General features: G+C 36.2%; 1 protein-coding gene across 2 annotated transcripts in view; it reads right to left on the reverse strand.

Annotated features, from left to right (window-relative positions):
- Positions 1-1,385: 1,385 nt before the first annotated feature.
- LOC128204183 (myosin regulatory light chain 12A-like) overlaps positions 1,386-11,022 on the reverse strand; it is an 11,414-nt gene continuing 1,777 nt past the window's right edge. For both annotated transcript variants that reach the window (XM_052905558.1, XM_052905559.1), the window contains exons 3-5: positions 6,703-6,781; positions 3,031-3,192; positions 1,386-1,913 (exon numbers count right to left, since the gene is read on the reverse strand). In XM_052905558.1, the coding sequence (XP_052761518.1) occupies positions 1,651-1,913; positions 3,031-3,192; positions 6,703-6,781 (504 nt within the window). In that variant the 3' untranslated portion in view covers positions 1,386-1,650. The remainder of the gene's footprint in view (positions 1,914-3,030; positions 3,193-6,702; positions 6,782-11,022) is intronic.

The following is an 11,022-nucleotide window of genomic DNA, read 5'->3' on the forward strand; positions in this document are numbered from 1 at the left end:
TTGCTATTATACACGTTTTAATGGCATTGAGGGTGTCTTTTAAGACGTGTCTGAGATAAAGATCTAGCGTAACTGTTTTAATTCCAGATCCAACAGGTCAACCTTAACTTTTTAATTTCATATTTCGAAGATAAATCTTAAACAACTAGCAACTACCACAATTGTACAAAAACGCACCCTTTGCATGGTCAACACCCGATACTTGTTAATTTTGATATTTTATTTTAAGAATGTACGGATGTTTACTAGTCTAGTGATTTAATTATTTTAACTTCACATAAAAATCACCCTTAACATTACCTTTGGTTAATCCGGTAATTTCCGTGAATTTCGGTTATTCCCATCACTCTCAAACATTAACTTTCAGGCGTGAATGTTGACGAAATCAAGCAATCACATTTTTTTTAAATAAATGAACAATTTATAACTATGCTTTATTTAAGTTACGCGATAGAAAATAATGCACCTGCGTTGTTTATAGCAGATGATTCGGAGGATATTCCAAAAACGTGTCCGGAAGTCAACAAAATGCCTATTAAATGGAAATAATTCACCCACAAGAAAATGTAGATGAAAGTAAAAACGCTAGTTATAATTGTTAGGTAGAGGGAACTTTTATTGAAGATATATATATTCATAAAATAGAGTTGCACCTCTGAAGACCTGCACCTAGAAGACGACTTTTGGCCCACATGATACACCACAATAAGCTTCGTATATGCAAACTATTCGGCCGATGACTTTAAAAATTAATAAGCCTGTTTGCCATATAAGTGTGACGTATTTGTAGAGTTTTCAAAGTATGCTTTGGACCAAAAATAAGTATGAAAATGAACAAAGAAAAAATCTGAAACAAGCTGTACCCAGAGTTATGGTTCGTGTTCACTATACTTTTCCTCAATGAGAATATATGTATATGGAGCTTGAAGTAAATAATTCAAAGACTTTCCAAGTTATGCTCCAGACAAAAAAATATAATCATATCAATTAGCAAAGGGAAATTAAAATAAAATACTGTACCCAGAGTTATGGTTCTTGTGCACTTCGTTTCTCACCAAAGAGATCTAACCGTATATGAAGTTTGAGGTCAATACCTCAAAAACCTTAGAGTCATGCACCGGACAGACAATAAAATCGGCTGCAAATGTCATATGTTTGGGAGCTTGTCTTAATTTGCTGGAATGATCTTGTTTTCAATTTTCTATATGAAAAACACACACAAACAGATGGGATATGATAATCATTTTAATTATTACACAAAGCATGCTGAACTGAAAATGATAATTCATTTATAGATCTAGATCACTTGTTGACTTATTTGATCACATAAATGGACAGACATGTGAAGTTTATTTTGTTTCGGTGTAAAGTCTGTCTTCCATCTCTGTAATATAAACTTTTATTAATTGTAATTCCATTCACATGGCGTTTTTAAAATTAAAATCAATGAAATCAGTATAAAAGCATACACTAAATAAATATACTGTTGGTTACAAAATATCATAATATGGCACAAACGTCACATCAAAAATGGTCCTCCGTCTTAGAATGTCCGTCAGACAAAATACATGTTTCGTAAGTATGAAAATCGAGACCGAATTATAAAAAAATATAAACCAGTGTGAATTCTATCTGCGTACATTCAGCAGTTTAATTTTTAGATGGTTTTGGAGGAACTTCCGGTGGAATTTTGTCTGCAACTTCCTGTTCCGGCTTTATATCCGGTTTAATATCTGGTATGTCGTCATGGTCCTTGTCACGTGATCCATGTTTGAGATTGCGCGTGAACTCGACGTAATCCAAACGGCCATCTTTGATTGGTGCTCCGTAGAAGAGGTCGTCCACCATTTCCTCAGACCAGCGATCCCCCATGGTCATCATACACTCCCGGAAGTACTCTTCAGTAATGGAACCTTGAGTTGGTAAAGCATTGATTGTGAAATTCGTTGGGAAAATGATAAGTTCATAAATTAGTTTTTAGTATTCTTTTAGATCTACCACCCTCTCCCCTCTATTTCACTGAGACAAATGCGTGAATATGAAACTGACTGAGCTGAAATTGGTCTTATATAATAGTTAGATAACAGGAAGTAATATCTTAATGATTAAGAATGGGCGGAGTGAGCGTAGCGAACGAGCCTTTCTTTAACATTAAGATATAACCTCAGGTTGTCTTACTGACTTATAATACTACCGCATTCGCGTTCACAATGTCAAAGCAAAATCTGAAGCAGGGAGTGTGTATCGGGTGAGTGGCAGTAAGCGGCCTTTAAAACAACCGCGAAAATTTAAATTCTTAATGATTAAGCCTAGAACTAAATGATTGCCTATCTGCAATTTCATTTGCTAGTGAAAATGCAGTATTTATTCTAGTCTTAAGACCGTCGTCTGAAGCACCATGAACCTTGATGTCTTATGGCAATATTTAAAATTCAAATAAAAAAATTCTCGCTTCAATTGCCCCCCCCCCCCCCCAAAAAAAAAAAAAAAAAAAGAAAAGAAGAAGAAGATACACACACACACACACACACACACACACACACACACTGCATTCAAGAAACGATGCTGTCTTTCCTCAGAACTATTAAAGGAACAATTATACTATTACAAATTTAAATCACTGCGCGCATATCTATGAAAACCACAAATTATCACATATCTTTACGCGAAATAATTTGACTACTCACAAAAGGGATCCAGCGATATTATTTCACTTACTAGTATTTTGTTTAACTGAGGGGGGAGAAAAAGCATCTACCATGGCTGCTCTTGTTAGAAATATGCATCCAAACCCTCGCGCAGGCAGTTATGCGGAAACACCCTACGCTCTGGTTGGGATGAACCTATCTCACACGAGCGGCCATGGAAGATAATCTGGCCAATTCTGCTTTTAGTTTAGTTTGCTTCTTCCCTAGTCAATTAACAAGTCGCCACAGCAATTAATTTAACTTGCATAGATAATTTCGAAACAAAATAAAGGCGTTTCGAAAAACGTAAAATAAATCTTACGTTCAGCTAAATGTCAAATACCTGAATGCCTGTCGTCGAAGCAGGCGAAGGCGTTCCGAATAACATCTTCCGGATCTGTGCCATTCAGACGCTCGCCAAACAGCGTAAGGAACATGGTGAAATTTATTGGTCCTGGCGCTTCTGTGATCATCTTCTCAAGGTAGTCGTCAGAGGGATCCTTGCCTGTTAATATTTATTTATAAAATTCAGGGTCAAAATTTCAAATGAATCAATCTAAACTAAAAGAGACATCTACGCTTTTGTGGGCATCATTTTAAAGCTGATCGCCAGAAAGACCATTGCCTGGATTAAGTGATTAACATATAATGGATACAGTTTTATAATATTAATGATGCTTACTCCCAAATAAGATGTACCACAAATAAGACGATTACTTTGATTTACCGAAAAGGATGAATAGATATCGAAAAAAGATGGTTCTTATGAAGGGTACCCACTAGCGGATCCAGGGGGGGGCGCACCCGGCGCACGCCCCCCCCCCCTAAAATTCCCGGAGCTTACATGTTCTTTGGTATGGAAACAATAAAATATACTATATTTTCCTATTTTTTCTTCGCTCGCTTCGCTCGCGTATCTTTATACAACATTGCCTTTTGAGATGTACTCGTACACAACACAGAGTGCACGCAATTTAAACGTTCCCGCCTTCCCTTACTGTAATAATTCGGCACTATATAACATGATCATGTTGATGCGGCGTAAAACCCATACAAACAAACATGTCTGGCGTTCTGTCTGCTGCCAAACAACATTGCCAGCGCCACTCAAGAGTCGATGCTAGCTCTTCTGGACTTTTACAGAGATGACATGCCACAGCCAGACATGTTCGCACAAGAGGTCCAGCTCTGGAAACAGACCTGGAGGAACACGGAAAACAAGCCGTCGACTATTGTCGAAACATGCCAACATATGTATCCCAACATATCGAAAGTGCTTACACTGTTGCTTTTAACTTCTGTGACATCAGCAGGAGTGGAACGGTCCAACTCGTCATTGAAATTCATCAAGAACCCGCACAGGAGTACCATGGGCCAGAGCAAGTTCAACGCTCTCATGCTACTCTTCATTCATAGGGACATAAAATTGGATATTGAGGAAATTGTGAACATCTACGCCAGGAAATATCCTAGGCGCATGCTACTGATAGATCCATTGTGCGAATAGATACACATAGATAGCTATGCACTTAGAATATGTTGAATAGTAAAAGTATCTGAACATGGGTTCACAATTATACATGTATCTTCCCTCGTTTTTCCCGCTTAACGAAAATATACAAATTATATAAGCCACTTAGTCGTCCTAATAGAAACCTCGTTATGATATTAGAACTATAGGTATGCCCCTGGATCTGCTAGTGCAACCTTTAGAGTGATTAAAAGTTACGCCCCCCCCCTAACCCAAAATCCTGGATCCGCCCCTGGTACCATGTTTAATTTGAAAGAAAGGTGCAGAAAACACCTTATGAGACGATAGCAGATAACTGTTAATCTGTTAGGACCCACCAGTCATTTAGTATTTGTGCGGTTTCAGCTATTAAATACACGATTACACGATTACAATCTTGCTTGAATTATTTAGTGAGAAGTTTAAGGTTTATCACTCAAATTTTATGTTTGTGATACATGCGTATGTATTGATTTTAAATAGGAGTGTCCTTTTAAAGTTATTTATGAGCGTTAATCAAGAACTTTAAAATATTGTTTTACACAAATCATTGCTCCCTATTAAAAGCCGTATACAAACTATGATTGGTGAGTGAAAATACGATGAGGCAGAAGAAGCTACTGGGCTTGTCACTGTACTGTTCATTGTATTTTCAATTGTGTAAGGAGTTGATAAAGGGGCTAGACACCAGATGCTCCAAAAATCGGCAAATGCAGTATTTTCTCAAAATAAACATAGCATTGACAATGCGAGCTAGAAGGATGCCGATGATAAGTCACTTTGCATGGTTACAAAAATAAACGCAACAATCATGTTGCTGTCTCGTCTGTGTTTTCCCCGTTTAAAAAAAGCGCATACCGGTTTCCCAGTTTAAATAATGTCTGTTTATGAATTAAATAGGGTTTTAAGTACTGCGTTTTGATCCGGGAGGTTGTATTAGAGTTGATTTTAGCAAGCCGAGTGAAATCAAAATCTGCAAAAATCCACGAGGGTCGAATACGACATTCCGGATCAAAACGCAGTACTAATAACCCTTTTATTATATACATTACTGGTTAGATCACTTAAAAAGCCACATGTTTTCATTATAAATGTCATTTTAACGACGCACTATGTTGTTTTATGACGTCATTTTAACATCGCGCAACAATACTTGTGAGAGAGTGGAATACGGCCGTATTGCGAATACGAACTACCGTTTTTCGCGATATGTATTGCGTGTGGATTTATGATGGGTATATTATAAATATACCAACGCTACTTTTAAACTTTCTTTGATTTACGTGGTATACAACGGTAGTAAACTTCAAATTGGAAAAATGCGCAATAACTTCGAAAGATGCACGTGTCGTAAGCGATGTGATACATAAGTCAACTTTATGTGTTTGACAATTTTCGTTTTCTCTTGCATTAAATCATCTATTGTCTGACCTCTTTAAGGTCCATGCTGCAAGTATGATATTGTTTACTCAGATCTTTTTTTTAAAAAATGCTGAATTTCGCCCCCTAAGTGTTAAAAGGTACCGAGCGTTTTTTTTTTACATTTTCGGGATAAACACATTTAAGTATTTCCATTATTAGAAAAAGTATATCTTGCAATAACATATTTCGTGGTTATATACATTGTGTGTGTTTTTCCAGAATGATGATGTATCTAATCTCACTAATTATCTAATTCATTTTGTATTATGGCACTTTTAGTCATTGGACTTTTTCTTGTAATTAAAGTGGAAAAAAGGTAACATATGATATCTTAAACATTTTCATCATCAAAAAAAACCCAGACCTGTTCAGGTGCCACATGTTTAGTTTTCTTATTTTACTTGGTACTTTTTTATGACATTTCATGTATAATTGATAATTAGGGTTTTGTGTCACTAGTAGATATTATGTAACTGTATTGAAATATGCCAAAAAGTCATTTGATAGGCGCGTACCTAATCATGTAATGTAAAAATATGAAGGTCTTTCATTTGTTCGGCCCCATTATCTTGTTTTGCGTAGGAGTTGGAGGGATTTCCCCTCCGTAGAAAAATATGGAAAATACAGTTACGAAAGAACCATTTTAAAGAAATTCCCTGCCAATTCGAAGGGAGCCGAATTGATGTGTATGCCTGGATGTACTGGAGTATGCCTAGGTACGTCGGTGTGTACTTGAGTATGCCCAAGTACGCCAGGGTGTACTGGAGTATGCCTAGGCAGGCCCGGGTGTACTGGAGTATGCCTAGGTAGGCCGGGGTGTACTGGAGTATGCCCAGGTACGCTCGGGGTGTACTGGAGTATGCCTAGGTAGGCCCGGGTGTACTGGAGTATGCCTAGGTAGGCCGGGGTGTACTGGAGTATGCCCAGGTACGCCGGGGTGTATTGGAGTATGCCCAGGTACGCCAGGGTGTACTGGAGTAAGCGTAGGCATGCCCTTTTTGATACGATGCTAAAAAGGATAACACAAAAAAAGAATAAAACCCATGTCTGCTTGAATCGGTTCATGTAGTAAGCATTCCTTACCGAGTGATACCATGATGTCTTGAAGGTCATCTTTGTCCACGTAGCCATCCCTGTTCTGATCTATCATGTTAAACGCCTCCTGAAACAATGTCGAAAACAAGTCCAACAAACAAGTTGAAAGAAGCGATTATGATAATCTTTTTGCCTTCCATAATTATAAAACATGCACGTCTGATGAATAATAACCCATATCAAACCTTTCGGAACACTTCGGCCATCTCCGCCGTACGTCGTGTCTAGTGTTTATGCCGGTGCATTAATAAAAGTAGTTCGCAAAATAATACTACAACTGTTATCTTATCGTAGTGTTATATTTATTACTAAGTTCAACTTGATTCCAAATGAAGTTTAGTATTGCATAAAAATAATCATTAAGATTCCTAAGAGTAAAGTCCTAAAGACGTAATTGCGCAACTTATTTCATCGTAGTTGAATGTAAATAATTCTGACATTGTAAACCGTTTACATTCATCCGAGTTTGTTTTCGAAGGAACATGGCCGCAGATCTCCGATTGACCTCAAACTTTAATGTTTCTTCCACTAGAAATAATACGGGGAACGCACCCGTTAAAACTACAAGGGCAAACACTGTATCTCTTTAAAGGGACGCAATGTAGGTTGAAACATTTATTCTTTTTATTTTTTATGTTTAAGTTATCTGACTTTAAAGCTGCTTTCTCACAGATTGAACGTTTAGACAACTTTTTTTAAATTGTTTTTGTCTTGGAACGAGTCAATTTATTTGAAAATGCATGGAAACCAGTGTTATAAGACTGCTTACAAAAAAACCAAGAACGCAGATTTTCATATTTAAGTTAAAAAGTTGATGTTATTCATTTTTCTTAAACCGTTAGTAACGCTTTTAGCCATAAAACATAAATTTTCGAACGAAAATATGAAAGAAACTGCGATCTGATCTATTGTCAGCAATATTATTTCACTGCTTTGCGGATATTTACGCAAAAAATTGGCTCATTCCAAGACAAGTTGTCAAAGCGGTAAATCTGAGAGCGCAGCTTTAAGGATCAAAACAATATAGCTTATGATTTGCTTACAGAACATTTTGTTCAATTAAAAACTACGTGGCCACAAATTTCCCAGTTAATATGCACCAAAATTTCTCTTATATTAATATTAATAAAAATGCGTTTTTTTATTATTAAAGACAACTGAGTTAAACATAATACACGGGTGCGAAACACTGGCTCCAGCTCTTTGAGGGGCAGTATATGAAAAAGAGTCAATGACCATTCCGAGCTAGAGCAAAAGAGCGAACATCATTATTAAAAGTAAGTATAACTCATATTTTATATAATATCACGATTATTTGAGAAATCGGGGATTGCCAAATGACTATGTTTAATTTTCACTCTAATTTCTGTTAATTTTTAAAGCTGCACTCCCACAGATTTACCGTGGTTAATCCTTTTTTTGTATTAGAAAAAGTGAAATTTTGCGTAAATATACGCAAACCAATGATAAAAGATTGCTCACAAAAGATCAGATCGCAGATTTACATATTTCCGTTCGAAAATTAATACTTAACGCCTTATTACCTAATTAGAACTACTCACAAATAGTGGTTCGAAAAAGTGACCGTATGATACGATCTTTGATAAGGTGATTCCTATGTGTACAGTGCCACTGTGAGGGAGCAAGAATTGTAACGTCACCACAAATGTGTACGAACACGGCGATCTTGACACAACAAAAGGCATGTTTTTTATATTTTCTTTAGTAAATTGAATCAAATTAAAACAAGACCTAGCCCATGGTACGCCACATGATTTCAGCTTTTACGTGGTATACTGTCTGTCATTCTTGATGTTGTAGTTTTTGAGAACATTAAAAAAAACAAATTTGGAATCGGCGATGCAGACGACCACACATTTTGTTAATTTTGCAAAAAAAACAATAATACATCGGCTAGTTTCAACTAGTTGTTAACAAAAAGATATATAAACAGCAAATATATGCCAGTTACAATACCTTTTTCAAGACGAAATGATGTTTTTGAAAGAAATCGTACAATATTAAATGAGTGTATTTAACGCTGGATTTGTTTCTGTTTCTCTGACTATATGACAACTCTGGTAGAATGCTTTGACTGGGATGTATGTGATTAATTCCCTTTAATAGTTCGGCTCAATATGCAGCTGATATATCGTCACTATATCTTCCAATGTTCATTTTTCAAGTCAGGTAGGAAAAAAATATATTGACTCTTATTATTTCAATCATCCAAACACTTTAAAATTTAATCAGCTTATGAATAGTACAAATAAATTAACATTGTTAAGATTATCTTTATTCTGTAAAAAAATAATGTTTTTGTTAAGATAGAATTTTATGCCGGTGTTCTTTGTTCACATGATATAATTTTATAATCATAATAATAAGTTTCATTCTCCATCTTTGAACTTAACCTATTATCGTTATCATTATTATTTTGTTTTAAATATGTTTAAATGTTAATATTGTTTATTGTATTGCATTGTTTTGTCAGATGCTCGAAATGAGCATTGACCAATAAAACTTTCTAAAAAAACAAACTTTTCCAACACCGTGATTTCCCCTACGGGCAGAGATCTCTGTCACCATGTTCAAAACAGGATGCTTTCATTTTGTTAAAAAAGAAGAGCTTGTACTCGTATTTCTGCAAAATGTCATATACGTTCCATAAAATTACGTTGTCTTCAAAGATAAAAACAAACAAACTTATCTCTAATGGAAGAATATGTCAACTTTTTGAATGATGTCACATGGTTTCGATAGGCATAACGTGATAAACGCTTTGACAGTGATTACTGGACGGCACAAGGGAGTTATCTTTGTGTGGAATTTGGCATTGTTAAGCCAACGTCTGAGAACGCTGACCTTTGGCAATTTATGAACGAATTATTCTATGCAGGGATGATAACAGAGCCAAGTTGCCAATCCTGAAAATGTCTGCGTGGGGTTCAGGGGGCCGCTTAAGGCCCCCGATGGGTCCAGGGCAAAGCCCTGGTGGGGGGGCCAGGGGGGCGAAGCCCCCCGAAGCTTTCCGTTTTTCAGGGATTCTAATACCCTTTTTTGCCTTAGAATAGTGTTCAAGGAGTACACCTTTTGGTTTGGTAGCTATAATTATGTTCAACATGAGACATCCACAATCAGAACAATTATCAGGTTATCTTAGCAGTGAAGTTTAACACCTTTGTCTTTAAACAAAGATAAATTTACTTTTTTTTTCCTGAAGTCACAGGCATTAGACATGTACCTGACATTTTGGTTCAGTTGTCAACTTCCCATAAAACTCAACTGGCTATGATCCAATGCCTGTGTATGAACAGTCTACACTGTGGGATGTTTGATTTATAATAATGAACAACATATCAATTATCATGCTTGCATATGTTTATTGTAAAAGTGTTATCAATTCAATTTTTATGTATCATAAGAGTATTTATTCCATTTTCTGCACATTTGATGGGAATATCATGTTATTAATTAATATATATATTATTCCAAGTAATATCCAAACGGGACTTAAATGCTTTTGCAGCGTAGCCTTTGTGGACATGGTGGACTTTGACATATTCTGGTCCCAAAGCCAGATTTTTTCCCCTCATGGTGTTACATGATTCCAGTAGCACACAAACTAGATTGTCTCACGGCAGTTTAAGTCTATCAAACAGGCTTTCAAAATCCTTGAAAATTGATTCAGAATCAGCTCTTGTGATTTTTAAGGAGGCCAAATGTCTCAATACTATTTCTTTCTCTATAGCAGAAAAATATCTGCAACAGTTTTCTCATTGTTTGTGTTTGTTGACTTGTCTTAGTTGAAACAAAACCGAGATCCATTAACTCCTCCACATGTTTATCATTGAAATGGCTAGCTACTCCGTAAGTCATCTTGTATGATGCTGTACACCTTTGAAGTATTAATTCACTGAGAGCTTTTGTATCTTTGGCAAGTGTCTTAAGTAAGACACACTACTGTGGTGCCAGGGAGCATGTTCAGCCATAAATGCAAGTATCATGGCCTCTGGATTGAATTGTCAGTCATTGACAGGAACAACTGGATGCACTGGCTGAGGTGTCTGTTCATCCCTGACTTTTGTAACCATCAACATACCTGGAAATACAAATTACAACTATAGATTTTAAATCTCACTCAAACTGGGTCCTCAAGAAGTTTCGTTGAACTGTCTCAAATAGAAAATAAAATGACTGCCTCTACGTAATATATATTACTAATACAAAATATTTATTCATTTTTTTTTTAATTTGAACCAAACCAATTTTCATTTGAACCATAAAGGTCAACAGCCACTTCTTATT

The sequence above is a fragment of the Mya arenaria genome, chromosome 10 (genome assembly GCF_026914265.1).
Source record: "Mya arenaria isolate MELC-2E11 chromosome 10, ASM2691426v1".
Classification (NCBI taxonomy): Eukaryota; Metazoa; Mollusca; class Bivalvia; order Myida; family Myidae; genus Mya; species Mya arenaria.